This window comes from Thamnophis elegans, chromosome Z (genome assembly GCF_009769535.1).
Source record: "Thamnophis elegans isolate rThaEle1 chromosome Z, rThaEle1.pri, whole genome shotgun sequence".
NCBI classification, from domain to species: domain Eukaryota; kingdom Metazoa; phylum Chordata; class Lepidosauria; order Squamata; family Colubridae; genus Thamnophis; species Thamnophis elegans.
Window position 1 is genome coordinate 46,261,597 of NC_045558.1, and position 22,550 is coordinate 46,284,146.

General features: G+C 37.9%; 1 protein-coding gene across 4 annotated transcripts in view; it reads left to right on the forward strand.

Moving 5' to 3' along the window:
* Nucleotides 1-7,538: 7,538 nt before the first annotated feature.
* The window catches only part of KAT2B (lysine acetyltransferase 2B), a 76,947-nt gene continuing 61,935 nt past the window's right edge, over nucleotides 7,539-22,550 (forward strand). For 2 of the 4 annotated variants that reach the window (XM_032238233.1, XM_032238235.1), the window contains exon 1: nucleotides 8,890-9,360. In XM_032238233.1, the coding sequence (XP_032094124.1) occupies nucleotides 9,031-9,360 (330 nt within the window). In that variant the 5' untranslated portion in view covers nucleotides 8,890-9,030. Of the gene's footprint in view, nucleotides 8,789-8,888; nucleotides 9,361-22,550 lie in introns of those variants that run through there. The other 2 variants (XM_032238236.1, XM_032238237.1) reach the window with 2 other exon arrangements.

The following is a 22,550-nucleotide window of genomic DNA, read 5'->3' on the forward strand; positions in this document are numbered from 1 at the left end:
TCAGTGCTGAATACTCGGATTGTGTTTGTCAATTATTGGATTTCTATTTCTGACTTTCCATAGAGTTTCAAATCATCCATATATAATAAATGAGAATTTTTTTCAGCTTCTTTGGCTGTTTGGTAGCTTAATTTCATTTTTTTTTTAAGATTACTGATAGTGGGATCATCGCGATGATGAAGAGAAGAGGTGAAAGTGAATCACCCTGGAAAATTCCTCGCTTGATATTAACCATTCCGTAGTTCTCATTCCCTACTGATATTATTATAATATTATTATTATTATTATTATTATTATTATTATTATCATCGCAACAACAGAATTGGATCGCAGCGGCCAGTTCCTTCACTGGATTTGGCATTGATTACTAGTCGGGCCCCACCCCGGGGCCTAGGATGTCGTAACGTATTTTCATAATATACGTGCAGATCCAAGCAGTGCGGCTTTTTGCATTTGACTGATGGTGATTTTGTCAATTTTAACTGTTTTAAATGTAATTCCAGTGCTTTTGGAATAGCACCCAGTGTGCCGATTACCACTGGAATTACCACTGCTGGTTTGTGCCATAATCATTGAATTTCGATTTTTAAGTCCTGGTATTTCGCGATTTTTTCATATTCCTTCTCATCATCCTTGCTATCACCTGGTATTGCAATGTCTATGATTGTAACCTTATTTTTCTGAACCAGTGTGCTGCCTGGTGTATTATGCGCCAGTATTTTGTCTGTTTGTATGCGAAAATCCCACAAGATCTTGACCATCTGATTTTCGGTGACTTTTTCAGGATTGTTTGTTTATTTATTTATTTATTAGACTTATATACCGCTTCATAGAGCTTTCAGCACTCTCTAAGCGGTTTACAGATTTTTAGCAAATTGAGTCAGCAAATTGCCCCCACAGTCTGGGTCAGATGGAAGGATGGAAGGCTGAGTCAACCTTGAGCCGGTGAGATTTGAACCGCTGAACTGCAGATAACAGTCAGCTGAAGTGGCCTGCAGTACTGCACCCTAACCACTGCGCCACCTTGGCTCTTAAGAGGATGATGTTCCCACCAGTTTGTTGCTGTTTTAATATTATAATTTTTGCACAAATTCCAATGGATCATTTGTGCTACTGAATTGTGCCGCAATTTATAATCAGTCTGCGTGATTTTTTTACAGCAGCTGAGTATGTGATGAACAATTTCATCAGCTTCTTTGCAAAGTCTGCATTTGGCATCATCAGTTTTAAATGTAATTCCAGTGCTTTTGGTATAGCACCCAGTGTGCCAACTGGAATTATCACTGCTGGTTTGTGCCATAGTCGTTGAATTTCGATTTTTAAGTCCTGGTATCTTGCGATTTTTTCATGTTCCTTCTCGGCGACCCTGCTATCACCTGGTATTGCGATGTCTATGATTGTGACCTTATTTTTCTCAACCAGTGTGATGTCTGGTGTATTATGCGCCAGTATTTTGTCTGTTTGTATGCGAAAATCCCACAAGATCTTGACCATCTGATTTTCGGTGACTTTTTCAGGCTGATGTTCCCACCAGTTTGTTGCTGTTTTAATATTATAATTTTTGCACAAATTCCAATGGATCATTTGTGCTACTGAATTGTGCCGCAATTTATAATCAGTCTGCGCGATTTTTTTACAGCAGCTGAGTATGTGATCAACAGTTTCGTCAGCTTCTTTGCAAAGTCTGCATTTGGCATCATCAGAGGATTTTTCGATTTTGGCCTTAATGGCATTTGTGCGGATAGCTTGTTCTTGCGCAGCCAGGATTAGTGACTCTGTTTCTTTCTTTAATGTACCTGTTTTTAACCATAACCAAGTTTGTTCCCTGTCCACTTTATCTTTTATTTTTTCCAGAAATTGACCATGCAGTGCTTTGTTCTGCCAACTCTCCATTCTTGATTTTATCACATCTTTTCTATATTCTTGTTTTGTCTGTTGGGCCTTCAGTAGATTTTTGTTCTTTACTTCGATTAATAGATGTTCTTGACTTTCTTTTAAATAATCAGCCAGTGCATGTTTTTCTTCTTCAACTGTTTGCTTCACTTGTAATAATCCTCTGCCACCTGATTTTCGGGGCAGATATAGTCTATCAGTATCACCACGTGGATGTAAACTGTAGTGCATTGTCATTAGTTTCCTGGTTTTTCGGTCCAAAAGGTCCAAATCAGCTTGTGTCCAGTTAACTATGCCAGCTGTGTATCTTATAACTGGTATTGCCCAGGTATTTATGGCCTTGATTGTATTTCCACCATTCAATTTAGATTTCAAAATTTTCCTAACTCTGTTGGTGTACTCTCGTCTGACAATAGTTTTTACCTCCATGCTTGATGTTATCCAACTGCAGAATGCCTAAGTATTTGTAGGCTTCATTTTCTTTGCATTTAATTAGTTGGCCATTGGGCATTTCAATTCCCTCAGATGCAGTGATTTTGCCCCTTTTTATGGATACAGTGGCGCATTTTTCCATGCCAAACTGCATTGAAATATCGGTGCTGAATACTCGGACTGTATTTGTCAATGATTGGATTTCTATTTCTGACTTTCCATAGAGTTTCAAATCATCCATATATAGTAAATGCGAAATTTTTTCAGCTTTTTTGGCTGTTTGGTAGCCTAATTTCATTTTTTTTAAGATTACTGATAGTGGGATCATTGCGATGATGAAGAGAAGAGGTGAAAGTGAATCACCCTGGAAAATTCCTCGCTTGATATTAACCATTCCGTAGCTCTCATTCCCTACTGCCAACTCAGTTCTCCATTGTTTCATTGCCTTTTCAGTAAAGGATGTAATATTTTTGCTAATGCCAGTTGTTTCTAAGCATTTTATGATCCAACTATGTGGCAGTGAGTCAAATGCCTTTTTGTAATCAATCCAGACCATATTCAAGTTCGTTTTTCTGTTCTTACAATTTTCTAATATCATTTTATCAATTAGAAGCTGATCTTTTGTGCCCCTGCTCCTTCTTTTGTTGCCTTTTTGCTCTACTGGCAAGATGTTGTTTGTTTCCAAATAATCCATCATGTTATCTGCAATAATGCCTGTGAGTAATTTGAAGGTTGTTGGCAAGCATGTTATTGGTCTATAGTTTTCAGGTGTTGTTCCTTTAGTTGCATCTTTCTGAATCAAGTATGTTTTTCCAGTTGTCAACCATTCATCAATTTGGCCCTTTTGTAAAATTTCATTCAGTTGCCTGGCCAATATTGCATGTAAACTGGTCAGATATTTGAGCCAGAAACCATGTAATTGGTCCTTTCCAGGTGATGTCCAATTCTTTACCTTTTTAACTCGATTTTTGACCATCTCAGTTGTTATTTCTAATACTTGCATTTGTTTGTTGCCAATGCTTTTCTCAAAGTCATGTATCCACTTTGCTTCCTTGTTGTAGTCCTTTGCATTTTCCCACAATTCTTTCCAGAATTCAACTGTGGCCTGTTTTTCTGGTTTTTCACTTTTGGTGTCACCATTTACATTAAGACTTTGATAAAAACGCCGTTGGTCTGATAGAAATTGCTGATTTTGTTTATATTGGATGATTCGTGCCTCATATCTTTCAATTTTTCTAGCTGTTGCTGTTATCTGCTGTTTTACAATCTCTACAGCTTCATTGATGTTTCTTGTATCCAATCTATATCTCCTGATTAGCCGATCTATGATTTTGTTGTTTTTAAGCCGTTGCTGACTAGGTACTTTAATTTTAATGCCTAGTTCATTAGTGACTATTACAGCTGCGCTGTACATTAACTGGTTTGTTTCCAAGATGGATCCCGGTTCAATTGTTGAAAACACTGCATTAACCATTTTCATGATAGGGGCCAAAATTTTCTTAGGCACAGTTTTTAGTGATGGTAAACGTTGCCTTTCCTCATTAAGCAGAAAATGCTCCATGATCTTATCCTTCAATTCTTTTTGTTTTTGAGTTAGTTCATCAGTTGGTTCAGTGATAACTGGTTCTAGTGGTGGTGATGTTATTTCCTCCCCGAGAGCTTCTTCTGGGAGTTCTACTATAATGTCTTTAGTTGTGTCTTGAATATCAGTTATTTCCACTTGTGATATTGTTTTTTGGGTTTTGCAATTTGCCTGAATTTCCTCATGTTCAACTTCACTAAACACTTTATTCCGTATAATAAATCGCCTTTGATCTGCTAGTCGTTGTTCACTAACATTTGAATCTGGATATTGTTGTTTCCATAATTCATACATTCGCTTTAAATAGCCTCTTTTTTCTGGCTCTGAGTTGTAGTAACAGGCCATTATGGCACGGTTTTCATCTGCACTATATTTTTGTCGTTTTGTTGGCTGGTCCACTTGTAGCCCACTTGTCGACGGATGTCCAGGGACCCCAACATCCGCCGCGGCCCTTGTTAACCCGCGCGACGACCGATGCGGTATGGAATTCTTATTTGTTTTTTTCACCATATTGTATGGGTTGGCGGGGTTTTTTTTACGGAACCAGATGCCAACCTGATCCCAACCTTCCTCCTTTCTCATCCGGGCTTGGGACCGGCAATGGCGGAGTTATTATTATTATTATTATTATTATTATTATTATTATTATTATTATTATACAATTGTATCACAGCGGCCAGTTGTTTCGCCGGATTTGGCATTGGTTACTAGTCGGGCCCCACCCAGGGGCCTAGGACGTCGTAACGTATTTTCGTAATATGCGTGCAGATCCAAGCAGTGCGGCTTTTTGCATTTGACTGATGGTGATTTTGTCAATTTTTAACTGTTTTAAATGTAATTCCAGTGCTTTTGGAATAGCACCCAGTGTGCCAATTACCACTGGAATTATCACTGCTGGTTTGTGCCATAGTCGTTGAATAATAATAATAATAATAATAATAATAATAATAATAATTATTATTATTATTGAAAAAGGCTATGTGGCTTGACATGGAGATAAAGTATATATGAATTGTTGTGGAATAGGGTACCTAGCAGAACACAGCAAATTACCCCTTAAAAACAGCTGTACAAACACTTATTCTCATATACTTAATTATATATGTTGGAGGATTTGTTGCTTTAATTCTGTATAAGTAAGATGGTGAGACTTTTAAATTGCACTGGCCCTTTGTAGTTGTCAAAATAATTGAATTATATTTTAAATTGAATAGAAAGAAATTTGGTTAAATAATTTTAAAGCATTTAATTTAGCTGATTAAACACTGTCATACTGGAGAAAATAAGGAAAAACATGAAAACTCAATAGGCAGAAGACAAAATATTGATATAAGATAGGTGTTATTAAGTAGAATATATTATATTTAAGATGCATTTAAAAACATAAAAAGCATTAAGGGGCAGTTTAAGAACCAAATAAAATGCACTGGACTAGAACTTCTTGGTGAACATTGGCTAAAATTATTTTATTCTTTATATTTTTGCTGCAGGTTAAAATAGTTACCAAAGAGGAATTTTAGAAGATAGAAAATTATGTGGATTTATAGCTCAGATATGGTGACGGGGGGGGGGGGGTATCAAGTTTACAAATTCTGCACAGAAGCCAGTGTGAGTGTCCAAAAGCATCCCTTCAACTTCAAGGCAAGTTGAGAATCAAATGAAGATTGCTACATCAAATAAGATGTATTTCAGTTCCATTATATAATATGAGCTAGAGTTTCAACATCATATCTGAGGCCTATTTGTGATAATGTGCATGTAATGCATATTTAGAAGCCCAACTAAATCCTTTTAAGTGATTTGGATTTCAATCTTGATATCCCTAAGAATAAAAGGTGATGTAGTTCAATGTTACTGCAAAATATTATTTTTAAAAATAAAGCTATTGAAATCTACTCTTTATTTCTGACTTGTTTGTCCATTGTAACTGGAATGTGTCTTTAGGCATGCAGCGGCCTGGCTAATGGAACTAGTTTCGTTAAATCATCCCTATTTGCTTTCTTCAACAGGGTGTTCAGTCTTTAGCCCTCTCTGACTATCTAATCACAACCTTCTTGAATTTATGCTTTCCACAATGAAAATCTGTAAATCAGTACCTTAAGCTTCTAGAAAGCCGAATGTTCTTTGGAATTCCTTTCTCTGATAGTTTCACATTAATACTGGACTAGTAGTTAAGTCCAGTGTTTACAATTATTACTATAGTAACGGTATCCTTAGCCACCGAGATATTGTTCTGATTTGTATTATGTAGCAAGGCAAAAATTGGTGCTTCCTGTTTTCTTTTGGGCTTCTGCATTTTGTTTCTCTTAGACAAATCAAAATCAAGAAATAAACTTAGCATTTGAACAATGGAGGTATCATTAGCTAGTATCTTAAGCTATATTATTTCATGAAGAGATTCTGCTGCTAAATGCACAAAAAATGAAAGCTTAGAAATAAAATCCATCCACAAATTTGATTTTCCCTGATTTTCAACATCAGCATATTGCAGCAATCTGCTATTATTAAGGAATATTTGTGTTAATATTTGTGTTACATCCAGTTTAAACCAGTCTTCAAGATTTATTGCCATTAGTGGGATGTGAAAGTGCTTACAACTGCCAAATGTACTGATTAAATGTTGGATTTAGGCTGGAAAGACTGAGGGTTCAAGTCCCTGTTCTATCATGGTGTTTAGTAAATGATTTGAGCCTCTCACTTTCTGTCCAGGTATTTGCCAGGATTCAATACAGTAAGGACTTGAAAACACACAGAGACACAGACACAGACTTTCTCAATTATTGTGTGGGGAAATTAAGCATTATGTTAGCTGCTTAGAGTTTATTGATCCTGTGTTTCAAAAAAAGGTGACAAAAAGATGCAAACATGAATAAGATTAAGGTTTGTAGTCACACTAGGTATTTTATATTAGATCACAGCAAAGCCCTCTGTAGATATAACAACACAATGTATGGTTAAAGGGTCCTTTTTGAACTGATTACACAAAGGGTTAAACTGGTTGCCTTTGACTCATTCTCAACTCCTAGTGACTGGCTGAACTAATCCTTAAAGTTTTGTTAATAAGATTTTTGCTTTACCCTAGCTTTCTTTTTGCAAGGCCTGAGAATGAATTACTGGCCTAAAGTGATCCAGCTGGTTTTATGCCTAAGGCTGGACTAGAATTACAATCTCCTGATTTGTAGCTCAGTGCCTTAACATGCAATTGAAAGGGCTGAAATTCACTTTTAGAAATGTTTGCTCTGGCAGCAAACTGTCTCTTGTTATTTGAGATCAAGTAGATAACAACCCAAAAAAAGAGCTTTTAAGTTGCACCATCATTTAGGATTATTTTTTGTAAGTAATTTGATAAGTATCAAAATCGTTTGGTCTCATATGGAAAGACTTTTCAATAGTATTTATAAGTAATTGCCTTTAAGTGTTAAATATGGTATAGAAATCTTTAAATAAATAAACAGCAAGAGACATGCTTTTTGCTATGGTCCTGTTCTTTTTTAATGTAAACTTTATTAAAGTTCTACATGTAAAATAAGCATGAAACATAATACAGAAATGAATATAGAAGCATGAACCTGAACAACTAAACATCTAATTTAAAAAAAAACATGCAACCCTCCTATTCTAAAACGAATTAAAAGGCCACTGTACTCTAGGTCAGTTTTCAACTATTGCAAAGCCTTGGACCTGGTTTTGAGATAAATCACCATGGACCAATTTATTTCTGCATGGGTTATCATTTGAGGAGAATATATATTACTGGGAGGGAGAAGGGGCAATAGAAAATAATGAAGCAAAAAGTCAGTGAAATAGTCAACAAGAGTTGCTTTGGTTTAGTTGTCATCTTAATGCCATCTCCTCCAGAAAATCATTTCAGTGAATGGCTAAATTTGTTAGCTAGACAGCTGGTTTTCTCCAACGTACATCTAAGCTCTTTTTCTCAAGATTTTAAAAAAATTGGTCGGGAAGAAGGCTACCACTTTTCCCTTCCTGCGATTTTAACTATTTTAACTTCTTTAACCAAGTCAATGGCTGTTGAAGCCTCTCCCGGGTGCCTCTTCAGCATTTACCTTCAACAGGTCTGTGAGCTCGTTTTCTAACCCAACAACTTTTTCAGAAATTAATGTATGAAGTAATGATCGAACTATGAGCTTCCTTTTATCCTAAAGACATTGTTCTGTGCTTTTGGAAGCAAGGGTGAGGCCGCGAGGTAACTTATGTAGGCGGGAGCGCATGTTTGGCTGTCACCATTACAGTACTTGGCGGGCGCCCAAGGGTGGAAACCGGCCCGAGGCAGCTGTTATCACCCGAGGCCCTCAGTCCAGCGCTCCAGAGCTGCGGGCCAGGATCGCTCCTTTCTCTACCTTTTGAGGAAGTGGCACGTACCGAGGGAACTTCTCACTTTCGCCTCCGAGTGGTAGTTTTTACACAGCAAACATCCGTGCGCGCGCCCGCGCTCACGAGCTCTGTGACATGGTAGAGTGCCGGAGACTTATTGCGGCATAAGCTGGTTATCTCACGACACATCTATAGTCCTTGTCTTCACGATTCCAGGAGACTTATTTCCTGACAAATTGAAGAAGCCTGGATTCTGTAACAGGGGCTTTCGCCAACCAGACCCACTCCATTCCACCATGCCATTCTAGCCCCGTCCTACGTAAGACGATTTTTGGGCACGGGCGCCGCGCGCAGGGCACAGAGAAGTACGATGACCGTCCTGGGGCGCAAAAATGGATTCTCGAAGATTACATGGCCGTGAATATGCTACTAAGGGAGAACAGTTGTTGGAGGCGCCACTGTTTGGCACCTAAACGAGGGAGGCCCAGGCAGTGTCTGCAACGGGATCTTTTCGCCAAGAGGGACTACCGCGCCAAGCTCCAAGAACATGTCCGTCTCTCTGCCTTTACTGTTTCCTTAACAGGCGCCTCGCCTCCGCCTTCTCTTCCCTTCCCCAGCAGGACCCGCCCGCGGTGCGGCCTGTCCCCTCCCTCCTTGGGAGCAGCCGGCGGCTGCAAAGCGGGGAAAGGGGAGGGTCCAGAGCGCTCGACGGGCGCGCTGAACCGGGCACGGAGCAGGGCTGGCGTCGGTCACAACAGAGCCGAGCCTCCCGCCGCCCGCGCTGCTGCGGCATGTCTGAGGCTGGTGCGGCCGGGCTTGGAGCTACCGCGGCAGCGGCAGCAGGAGCAAGCCTTGGGGGCAACGGCGGCGGGGCCGGAGCACTGCAGCAGGGTTCCCCAGCCGCTGGAGGGTTGCCTGCTTGTGGTCCCGCCCGAGCTGTTATCGCTGCTGCCGCAGCTGCTACTGCTGAAAGCCCTGCAGGAGGAGGCAGTGGAGGTGGTAGTAGTAGCAGCGGCGGCGGGGGGCTCGGCTCGGCTCGTATCGCGGGGAAGAAGGCACAGCTTCGCTCTGCACCCCGCGCCAAGAAGCTAGAGAAGCTGGGAGTTTACTCTGCCTGCAAGGTACCCAGCCAGCCCTAGGGTTGGGGAGGAAAAACAGACAAGATTAAGGGATTGCATCGACGTCCAGCACAGAGGTCGTCGCACTTGCTGCTTGCCCTTAGGGGGCGCCCAAAGATATAGCTGTTGCAGTTAATAGTTGTCGTCAGAAGGGGAGGTGCGGGAGTGGTTCGCTGGGACTGCAGCCGGTTCTTTTAACGAAATAAATAGGCTCTAAAACGCAGCGGTTGGCTCGGTGGTCATTTTCAGGGTACGCGTGAGCGGTTTCCCGCTGGACTTCCTATTGGTATTAGCGTGACAATTGTTTTCCAATTGGAAAAGTATTTTTCTGCTCAATTATTCGTGTGTACCTATGTGGTTTATAAAGAGCAATTAATTCTGATTAATTATTTCTCCTTGTATACACTCCTTGTTCTAATTTGCGGTACAAAATTATGTTGCATCAATTGGAGTTCTGTGTGCAAAATACTACATCGTCTTTAAAAATATCCGATGTCAAATATCAAATTGCTTGAAAATGAAACTGTCTTAGAAATTGTTCTTGTATGAAACAACTGTGAATATTTAGGGTAAAAACTTTTTAGTGCTGGACAGATCTTCACTAAATCTTCACTTTGTTTCAACTCTGGCAAGATGCAGAACATGCTAAAATTTAGCCCATATAACAATTGTCAGAGATCAACTCCCCTTTCCTTTGTTCAACTGCTCAGTGGAGACACCTTTGATTACCTCTCTGTAATCTCTGCACAGCAGTATTTTTCAGTTTACCTTTCTCTGGCTTTGTTTTGCTTTTTGTCTCTGCAAAGCTTAGCTCAGTTTTTTCACTTGAATCTTTTGTCATTCCATGTGGCTTATTTCGGTTCTGCTGCTCTTGAATAAGTTTCTCCAACCTGGTGTCCTTCAGATGAGTTTTGATAACAATCACAGCGGCCCTGAGAATAAAGGAAATTGCACCCCTACAAATCTGGATGGCATCAAGCTAGGGAGTAGGTTACCTGCTCCACTCTTTGTATGTTTAGTACTCTACTGATTTCTATCAAAGTGTTTTTCCTCTTTGTATCTACCACCTTATAATCTCATCATCAGTCTGATTTTTTTAAGGTCCATCTTTCAATGTGCATATTCCTGATATTTTTGAAGAAGTGTTTTTAAGGAGAACACAGATGTGTGCATTAAGAGGGAAAGTTTGTACAGTTCTACTCCTGTTCTTTGCAGTAGTAAGAAAATAAACTATTTTGACAGCAGTCATAAAAAAGATATACTGCTGAAACTAAGTAGAATATCAGTGCAAAGTAACACAGGGAGTCAAGAAAACGCAACCCCAACAGGCTATGCCAGTTTTGGTATTCATTGTGCTATTTGCTTGGAAAAATACTGTTTCAAATGCTTCTCATGTAAACATAAAATTAGGCACAAATCCAAAGTCTGCTTTACACAGTCACTGTATATTTGTTAAGAGATAAACAATTCTGCTTCCTGATTTTGCTTTATTTTTATTTTTTGCAGTAGGGGAGGTTTGCAAGAAAGCCATTCCAGAATTCCCTATTGAGTAGTGTAGTGCCAGTGAATGTGAGAGAGGAGGAGAGTAAAAGAGATACTTGGATTGGAGACAAGCAGTTATAGCTCCTCCTGTTCACCCACTTCCTTCTGCCAAATCTTGGCAACAGAGCCTTTGTTTTGACAGGATGGCAGCAGAAGGAGGTGGGGATTGTGGCTTGTTCCTTCTGCAGCCTATGGCTGACAAGAACTCTGACACACGCACACAAAAGTGGATTACCAATTGTGTGAGGTTAAAAAGAGCTCAGCAGCCTGGAAACACATTGAAAGGATTTTTTTCTCTCTCTGTTTATATCAATGTTATTATTGCAAAAGGAAGCTAGGTCAAATAAAGCCATGCAGAGCTTTATTTATCCTATTACAGTTTTTGAAGAAATTTTGCTCATTGTGTGGATTCTTTCCTTTTCTCATTTTAATCTCATGGTACCATGTACTATGCAGGTCTGAGTGGTGGTGACAAGCATAATACCTTCTAGACAGTTCAGTTCAATAGTAATTTGAATTTTTATCTTCTAAGACCCTAGTTTTCCTCTCTTCCTTGTCTTTGAACAGATTTTAGGTAATGCTTTTATATATTTTTATTTCATAAATGTATAAAATAGTATTAAAATATGAATACCGCTTTAAAGGTGGTAAGTGTAATGATTAAAAAAATGATTTAGAAACTATATTATAAACACAGCAACTTCCAGAACTTTGGCCATGTTGCTAAAATATTCTTATTTTTTGTAATTAAAAAAAGAACAAACACTGACACATTGTAAATATCGATACATATGTACTAATGCAAATCAGGGAAGATTTTTCTTTCCTGTGCTGTGTTATAATTCATTTAACTAATTCTATCACTGGAAAATCCACAATATTAATATCTTTATAGATTCCAAAAAGTAGGAATATAGCCTGAAAAACAAAAAATGTCTTTCATGTAGAGAGTCTTGTTATCAACAATCTTCATATTAGCCTAAAATGCAATAAAAATAGGAAAAATCAGTCCATGTTCATTAATGTTTCAACTTCTGAGTTACATCTCCCATAGCCAAATTATTGTAACCAATTTTTTAATATAACAGGCGTCTAACAATGAATCTGTCAAAGCAAATTCATGTATTAATCTCTTCAAAATGAAAGGAAATGAATTTCACATTGCTTAATCCAACCCAGCAGTGGTTTACAAAGGCCAGACATCCAAACTCATTTTTTCAAGGTCACATAACAAGCTGGTATCAATTTCAGCACTTTCCTTCAACTATTTAATGAAACCAGAGATAATTCCTCTAAAATCTTTCATTACAATGGAACTATAGTATAGCAAACATATCTGAGCAAGTAAACTGAACTAAACTAGACTAGCATGATTGAATATACTGGGAAGGAATACTTAAACTATACTTTATACAGGTAATCCTTGACTTATGTTTCATTTAGTGACTGTTTGAATTTACAACAGTTTATGATCATTTTTCACACTTATCAATTGTTGCAGCATCTTCATGGTCATGTGATCAAAACTTGGCCACTTCACAACTGACTCACATGTGATGGTTGCAGTGTCCTTTTTTGCGAGTAAAGTCAATGGCTATCCAGATTCACCATGTTACTAAATGAATAACTGCAGCAATTCACCTAACAACTCTGGAAGAAAAGTCGTAAAATGGGACAATATTAATTTAACAAATGTTTCACTTATTAACATAAATTTTGGGCTCAATTGTGGTTGTAAGTCGAGGACTACCTGTAACAATATATGAATGAAACATACATTTGTAAAAACAGTATTATTTTGGAAATGAGATTTGCAACGGTCCTTGATTAATACAGACTATACAATGTATATCTAAGTACCTGTGTTTAAGCAAAGCATAACACAAACTGTTTGAAGTAATTAGCAATATTAATTAATGCCAACAAACAAAATCTAATTTCTGATGACTTGTCATCACAAGAAATTTCTTAAAAGTTACTGCCTGATGACTATACTTAGTAAAGAAATAAGTAAAGAAACGCTAAGTAGAGAAATATTTTTTATTTTTAATTTTGAATCTAATACAATTGTTCTGATTGGTTAGTAAAAATGACACTGAGATATTAGAAGTTAGTAAAATTGGCAGAATTATACAATTTGAAAAAATTATTGCACGCATAATTAATTGATAGTGTACAATACTTAATTGGGGAACTAATAACAATTTGAAATTTAATTCTAAGGAAGCTTGAAGAAAAAGGAGGTGGTGTCTATATGGAGGTGAATTAGAAAGCAGTACAGGTAGTCCTTGATTTACAACCACAATTGAGCCCAAAATATCTGTGTTAAGTGAGACATTTGTTCAGTGAGTTTTACTCTATTTTATGACCTTTTTGCCACAGTTGTTAAGTGAATCACTGCAATTATTGGTTCCACCACAAAACCGCGGTAGACTAAAGCGCGCTCGACGAAAGCGCGTACGTGACGTTATCACAGCGCGACAAAAACAGCACGCTGTGAGCGGTAAACTTAAAATTAACGCGTAAATCTAAACCTAACCCCCCCAAACCTAACCCTAAACCTAAGCCTAATCCTTAACCTAACCCTAAACCTAACCCTTAACCTAACGCTAAACCTAACGCTAACCCTTAACCTAACCCTAAACCTAACCCTTACCTTTATGTGAATCGGCTTGCTTTAATTTAATTTTAATTTTAATTTAATTTATTTTTAATTTTATTTGTCGCGCTGCTGATGACGTCACATACGCGCTTTAATCGGGCGCGCTTTAGTGGACCACGGTTTTGACGGGTCACGCAATTATTATTATTGAATACTGATCACATGATCATGAAGAGTTTGTAAAAGTTGTAACTGTGAAAAATTGTCATAAGTCACTTTTTATAGTGACCTAAATGAACTGTCACTAAATGAACTGTTGTAAGTCGAGAACTACCTATATATCTACTTATGATCGCTGCATTTGCTTAGACTTAATTATTGGTTATTTTAGGGCACAAAAGTATTAAAGTAGATATTCTTTTTTAATTCCAATTACATATGCTAATGGAAATGAGCTGTTTACTTTAATTTTTGTTGACCAGCTACTTTCACTTTCTGAGAGATGTATGTATTCTTCCTTTTCATTTTTCTAGATAGACAAATAGGTTTTCCATATTACGTTTAAATAAATTGTATTCTCATAATCAAATTCTATTTTCTTTATTAAAATTCAATAGAGTTGTGTGTGAGATATTATATGGTTGGAATCTTTGGAGAAATAAATGTTACTTTGCTTTGATTGAAAAATATATTTTTAATTATAGGGCATTCCTTTGCTTCCATTGCAAAGGTACTAGTTGTACCTTTTTCCTTTAGAAAACTTTATTAAATGCACATATTACTGTTTGATCTCAGAATTCTTTAGAGCAAAGGCAAATGAGTTGTAATTTATGGAGTGTAGAAACTTTTGACAACCATACAGATTTCTTTCTAGATTAGCTTTATGCAGAACTTGCTGTTCTGGAGAACATAAACAGATTCCATTTTCCTTTCAGACTGGTCTGATATGATCAACCACAGTAGTGGGAAACTGCAAAATAATTCCTCCCCCAACTCTGTAGTTGGTCCCTTGTGGAAAGTGCTACCTTATACTCAATTCAATGAGGCTTAATGAGCTCCACTTCTTTCTGCCATTTTTAAACTTTCACCGAGTGTGGTATGTATGTACCGATGTATAAAGTTAAAAAAGCAGTGAAAGGAAATTCCTAGAGCAGTCCCATTACTGTGGGGCCTCTGTATGATTTCATCCTTATTCCTGAAGCATGAAAAAGTTATATTACTACCCTTGTGTCCTTTTTTGGATGATATGGTCAGGTGTACAAGAACAAAAAAGCAGTGTGACATTTGTTTTAGAAAGTGTTCACTGGAAGAAAATTACAATTCTTCTGGTAAACATAGTTATAAATATATATGTATATAAAGTACTTCAAGTACTTTTAACCAAGTCCCTCTCTATTGTAATAATAGCATTCATTTCGCTTTGTAGTATAATGCAAGGAATATAAGAGGTTGACAATATAATAATTATTAATAAAATACATTCAAACAGTTGCACACTTACTACTCAAATATAGTCATAATCATATGAACTGGAATGAATACAGAAATATTTATAACGTTGTTAAGCAATAAATTATTCAAGCAATGATTTTAAAAAATCAGTTACTGCCTATAACAGGGTCCCCAAACTTGGCAACTTTAAAGCTTCTGGAGTTCAACTCCCAGAATTTTCCAGCCAGCTCTGCTGGCTCGACAATTCTAGGAGTTGAAGTCCACAAGTCTTAAAGTTGCTAAGTTTGAAGACCTCTGGTCTATAAGGAAATGAAGGAACAAAGCTGTCATGTTCTTGTGTATTTCATTACAAAACAAAAGACTCCATTCTTAAAATTAAGATACAACATGTCCTAAAAACTGAAAACTCTTTTCATGCATACTTCCTAGGATTTTTTTCATACATTATAGGGCAACAAATTCTCCAGGGTCATGGTTCACACAGATATATATGTAATTCTTTATATATTGGATCCTCAACATGGAATTGTGGGTCCTGCTGGGCCTGCCAGTATTTCCCTTGAGAACTTCCAGATTTTATGCTTCAGTCAATTTCATTTTAGTCTTAAAAAATAAATCTAATTTTAAATAAGGTAACTGGTGGTTGTAAACAAGAGCTTGAGAGTTTTATTACTCACATTTAAATTAACCTATATTCTTCGTTATAGCTACATTCAGATCGGTTTAAATTAGTCAAACAGTAGTTAAAAATAAAGACGCTCTTTTATACCTACTCCACAAGCTCATTGGTTCTCTTAGATTAATACAAATCTACACCAATCTTTTGCAATTTATGTTTTCCAAATATTCTGGACTACCATTCTTATCATCTCCGGAGATTTCCCATATGATTGATCATTGCAGTTGCCATTAAAAGCATTTTAAGTATATCAACTTGGTAAATGCATATCTTTGTGGATTTTGCAAAGTTTAAGGTAGACAACTTTAATAGAGATTGAATCTTTTGCATTGATGTAGCTGCAACTGATATCAGCTATCATATAAACTCTAGATTTAGCCAAAGTTTCCCAAGATGGGCGCAGTTCAAATTCTGGTTTTCAAAGCAATTACACGTAGAGAACTGATTTATCCCAACACTTAATTAAAATTGCTCAAATTATATGTTTATTTTCCAATAAAAAACACTGTACTTTATGAATTAGTACTTAACAGAGAACTTTTTTTATGAAACAGTGGGAAAGAAATAGGTTTGTATAAAATAATCTTATTATGATTTTGTGTTATTTTCTACCTATGAATAGGAAGATTCCTGATTTTTTTAAATTATAACTCCCAAGTTTATTTATTTGTCTTATTTAAGAACTGCTTATCTCCTTCATAGGATGGCATGGTGGCTTGGCAGTTAAGATGCTGGGCTTGTCAGTTGGAAAGCTGGTAGCCCAGGTTCAAGACCCAAGTGCTATATGATGGGGTGAGCTCCTGTCCTCACCCCAGCTCCTCCCAATCTAGACATTTGAAAACATGCAAATGCGAGTAGATAAATAGTACCATAGTACCATAACTATGAAATATTTTAGGCCGAAGAAGTAGACCTTTTTTTACAAGATTTTGTTTCAAAATCACTCTGTTGAATTAAATGCCCTTTGATGTTGTCTCACTAACTCATTTTAAAACATGCTAGATCTTGAGCAATGTAGCAGCAGTTTGGCCCCTAATTTGAGCATTATATCAAGCAATATAGTCCTATTTCAGTGTTTTCAAAATTTGATCCAGTTTGCTGGATCAAGGCCAATATGTTATACCATGCATTCTAATTTTTAACCTTTTATTGCACAATATTGATTTAAAGAATGAGCCATAAATAAAATGTGGCAACCATATGGATTAATCATGACAGTTTTTGAGGAAAGTAATTTAAATATGATTTACAACTGATGGTCTGGAATAAAAGAAAATAACAGCAGAACATGTTAATCATGAAACAAATCCTTAGTAATTTATTTTTCAGCATGGGTTAGCGTAAAACTCCCCATAAACATTTCAGCTTAGGAAATGCAATAATACAAATTTTATGTAATGTGATTGGAAGTTACCGAATAGTAGAATTTATTCTAGTTTAAAATATAGAGAATGCTCCTATATTTACCAGATCCCCTGAAGAGTGAAATGTGAATCTGGAATGAGTAGCTAGAAGGAACATTTTAGGGAGAGGCAGGGGGAGAAACTCAAATTCAAATTCTCTGCTGTGAATCCTGTCATAGTTCTTACTACAAGCATTGTAGATACAAATTGTTAGGCATATACATTGTGTGTGTATGTGTGCGTGTAAGATAGGCAGATGGGTGGACGGGTAGGTAGGTGGATGGGTGAGTAGATAGGTAAGTACGCAGTCAGTTTGACAGTCCCAAGTTCAAAGAAGGCATATGATTGTCAATTCACCTGTGGACATGGAAGTGACTATGCAGTCCCAGGCTGGAGGTGCAGAATCTATCACTAGAAGTCTATTGTAATAACTATGGGTGTTCTAATGGTGCCACTTAACAGTTTTCTATCAGTTTTTCATGGTACCTGTTTTCAAAGCCAGTGGAGGCATTTTAGCACAGGGCCTATCAACGGATCTGTTTGAAGACCCAACTAGGAATTCCCTTGGCTGGATGTCACAGTAGTATAGCTTTTCCTTCACAGTATCTTTATAGCGCTTGGGTAGATGTCCTCAAGGTATATTCCCAGTTTCCAGTATAACATACCATACCATACCATTGGAAAGGCATACATTAGTCATCCATTCTGATGGTGTGTTCCAAGCAGTAAATCTGGCTTGTGATAATCAGGGATTCACTGCTGGGGGACTTTATGTAATCCAAGGTCTCCAAATGTCTTGTCAAAGAATTCCGGGAATGTAGCAGAAAACATGCATGTTAAATTTCTCCAGTTGTTTGATGTGTTACTGGTACATAGTCCCAAGATTTTCATTCATATAGGAATAAAGGTATAACCACAGGTCTGTAGACGTTCAGCTATATGGAGATATGGATGTGGTGTTAATTGAAGTGTCTAGTATCTAGCTGCTTCAGAGCCTGTCTGGCTGTGCTGATCTTTGAGTCAGTTTCTTTGTCCAAAGATCCAAGATGATACTTCCCAGGTATTGAAACTTTTTACCTTTTGTCAGCTGCATGTCACAGCAGTGATTTTTGGTTTTACAGATATTTGGCATAGGCTGGCAAAGTAGTTCAGTCTTGTTCAGGCTGATAGTAAATCTGAAAAGCATAGCAGTGTCTGAGCATTTGTTTAGCATCAACTGTAATTACTATCATTGTATGCCAGGAGCACATAGTCATAATCAAAGAAGGATTCCTTAAATGACTATATGGAGTCATTTTGTCCATTTATTCTAGCGGTGTAAGTCACAGAGAAAACTTTAGTTGGAATCTGTTGTATACTCTCCAGTCTATGTACAGTATATGACAATGTGTAACTGAAGAAGAGATTGAACCGGACGGGGTTAGGACACAACTTTGCTTCACCTCATTGGAAATGGCAAATGCAGCTGATCATTGTAACTAACCTTCCCTGTCATTCCATCATGGAATAGGTGAATCAACTTCACTAATTTCCTCAGTCATCCAGAAGATTTCAGGATGGTCCAGAGAGCCTTCTTGTTCAAGTGCCTTTGTCAGGTTAATGAAGGTATAGAGATTTATTCTGCTCAATGGCAAATCTCAGGTCTGCTATGCTTCATTCAGAAAGCCTCATTGCACCTTCTGGGAGGTTCCTTTCCAAAACAATGACAAGGCTTTTCAGAAAAATCTGAGCAAAAATCTTGCAGTGAAATACTCCTGTAGTTCACACAGTCTAATTTGCTTCCCTTATTTTCCATACTGCCACAATGAGAGCACCACAGAAGTTGTCAAACATTTCCTCCGTGAGCCTGGTATCTTCTAAGATTTCTTGGAATGACTGTAAGGCATTTGGGACTGATGCTTTGTAGATTTAGGCAGAAATACCATCCTGCTCTGTTGTTTTTTTAAAAAAATTCATCTGCAAGATTGCTTTCTGCCTCAAAGCAGATATAGGATAAGACTGGCAACTGAGAAACCTGCTGGAAGATGGCCTATGAGTAAGTTTAAGAAATTTATAGTAGTGTTTCAATCCTTCCTTGTCTTTGATCAGATCTGACATATCAGATGAGAGTATGGGAAATGTCATAGTGTAGGAAGACCATAAAATGCCTTCATGTGCTAAAGAATACTGGTAGCATACATATCTGCAAAGCATTCCACATGATCACCGTTGTCCCCTATATTTTGCAGTTCCTCTTGTACTTCATTCTTTGAGATATATAATTCAAAAATCTTGTTCTAGGCATGGGAAAGTCTTGGTATGTCCAGGTTTTCAGTATTAAGTACAATTGCAGTCTGTGATGACGTTTATGAATTACATCCAATTTTCATAACAATTTCCTACAAGCGATAAATTGTCATAAAGTTTTTATTAAGTACATTTTGAAAATGTTGGATTTGGCTTGGGTTTTTCAGTCTGGCAATGTTGAACGATGTTCTGAAGTCCTTGGTTACTTGTGGGGTAAAGAACCTGCTCACAGTTGAAGACCAACCAGATTAGTCTGTGATCTGTCCAGCACTCAGCACTTTGCATGGCCCAGGTAATGGTAACTTCTTTATGGTTGCAGTGACATACTCTGATATAGTAAAAAAGTGCCAGTGACTCAGGATGCACCCAGATTATTTTATATTTTTTTGTAAATCTGAACATAGTGTTAGTGATGCACAGGTTATCCTCAGTGCATTTGCTCAGAAGGAGTAAGCCATTACTGTTTGATTTTCCCATTCCATGCCTTCTAAGAATTCAATCGCAGTTGACACTCTCTGCTCCCACCCTGGCTTTGATGTCATCCAGTGACAAATTAGTTGGGGTGAGTTTGAATAATCTGCTCAAAATGCCCATATAAATCTCTTTGCCTCGACTTGAGGGAGTTGCTGTATAGGCACTAGAATGGTAATGTAGTAGGACTTGCTGAGAGAAAGGAGGAACTTCATAGTACATTCATTTATTCCAGTGAGTTGATGGCTTTCCCTAATGGCCCAGATGAGGAAGAAGAGCTGATTCTGGGAATCTAGAAGTAGAATGTGGAGGAGCATCAGGAAGACGCCAAAATCTCCAAGCAAAGAATGAATAGGCTAGAGGAAGAGGAGATCCCCCTCTTCCGGGGGGGGGGGGGGAGTGATCAGAGAAATAAGTGGACAAGTGCCTGGGGCTGAAGAAGAAAGGGAAGAGTTGTAGCTGCAATTGGAGGACTCAGAAACCCAGTCAGAAGCACAGGATGGAAAGGGAATGCAGCCTCCTCCACTGTCTCCCAGGGCGTGCAGGGCCAAACCAAGGCAAGCGCAATGGAGGTCAGCAAGGCTATTTGTGAGGTGGCAATGAGTTACACTGGCGTGTGTCAATTTAGCCTGATGGGTAAAGTAGCGTGATGCTAGAAACAACCATTCGTTTTCCTGTTGTGTATGTGTTCTGGCTTTGTGAATGCCTGCCTTTGTTTATTGACCCTGAGCTTGGACTCAGGATTCATGAATGGATTCTGCAGCTTGCATTGGATACTGTGCCTTTGGATTTGTGCCTGAATTCAGATTTTGTATTTGGTTGACTTCATGCTGGACTTGTGAACTTTGATTTATAAAGCTTGGGTGGGGGGGGGCTATTTGCAGGCAAACCTATTATAAAAAGGACTTGGGGAAGTGATATTAGGGGCTAAGAGTTTTTAAAAAATCTCTTAAATTCTTTGTGTGTGCATGTGTGGTCTGGAACAGGACATAAGTAGAAATGTTCTTCAGCAGAGCAGTTTTAATTGCAAAACCTACTCTGTGAATCTTGTTGAGAGTCTGTGGTTTCCCTTTCTAAAAGAATATATATCCAGTAGCTGCTTCCTAAAATGAACTGGTCTCACTGAGTGTGGTAATATCAGTGCTGTAACAGCAAAGTTCAGCTTCTATAAATGTGGTTCATCTTTCAGGCTTTGACAATTTGTCTCTATCCAGAAATGTGTGGAAACTCCAGGCTCTGAAGATGAATTTTCCTTTATTTGTTTTCCTTGATTCTTGACTGCTGTAGAGCTGACATGCCACAAGTAGTTAGATAGCCAGAGGTTGTGGGGCCAGTCAATGTCTAGCGTACCTTTTGTAATCAACTTCTCATTTGAAGTTGGGTAGCGCTATCCTAAAAAGGGCTGCCCAGTCATTTTGGATGCTTCCAGATGTGTTCTTGCCCTGGTTATTGAGCAAAACAACTATTGTCCAAAAGTTGTATTTACAAATGTGCAGATTTGTAAATACAACTTCCTTCTCCTTCTGTTGCTACTCCCAATCACTGCAGGGCTCAATGAATTCAGTTTGGAACTGAGGTGAATTGCATCTGTGTTATAGATAAAGATGAATTACACAACTGAATAGAATAACAGAGTTGGAAGTTGGTTCCATTGCTTGGAAGTTTTCTAGTCCAACCTCCTGCTTAGGCAGGAAACTCTACTTCAGACAAATGGTTATCTAATCTCTTCTTTAAAGCTTCCAGTATTGGAGCATTCACAACTTCTGGAAATAAGTTTTTCCACTGATTAATTGTTCTAACTGTCAGGAAATTTCTCCCTAGTTCTAAGTTGCTTCTCTCCTTGATTAGTTTTCACTCATTGCTTCTTGTACCTCAGGTGCTTTGGAGAATAGTCTGACTCCCTCTTTTTTGCAGCAACCCCTGAGATAGCAGAACTATGATGTCACCCCTAATAGTCCTTTTTTCATAAGACTAGACATATCCAGTTCCAGCAACTGTTCTTTATATGTTTTATCCTCAAGTATCCTAATCATCTTTGTTGCTCTTCTCTGCACTTTTTCTAGAATCTCAACACCTTTTTACATCGTGGCGACCAAAACTGGATGCAGTATTCCAAGTGTGGCCTTACCAAGGCATTATAAAGTGGTATTAACATTTCATGTGATCTTGATTCTTTCCCACTGTTTATGCAGCCTAGAACTGAGTGGGCTTTTTTGTAAACTGCAGGACACTGCTGGCTCATATTTAAGTGATGGTCCACTAGGACTCCAAGATCCCTCTCACAATCACCACCATTGAGCAAGGTACCACCTATACTGTACCTGTGCATTTTGTTTTTCTTGCCTAAATGTAGAAACTTATTTTTTTTCACCATTAAATTTCCTTTTGTTAGATAGCGCCCAATGTTAAAGTCTGTCAAGATCCTTATGTACCTTAAGCCTATCTTCTGGAGTGTTGGCTATTCCTGCTAGTTTGGTGTCATCTGCAAATTTGATAAATTCCCCATCTATCCCCTCATTCAAGTCCTTGATGAAGATGTTGAAGAGTACTGGGCCTAAAACAGAGCCCTTGGGTACCCCACTCCATACCTCCCTTCATTTAGATGCAGTTCAATTGAGGACTACATGTTGAGTGTGGTTGATCATCCAGTTACAAATTCATCTGGTGGTGATGCTGTCTAACCCACATTTTTCTATTTTATCAAATAGTAGGTTATAGTCTAATTTGTCAAATGCTTTAGTGACATCCAAGTAAATTA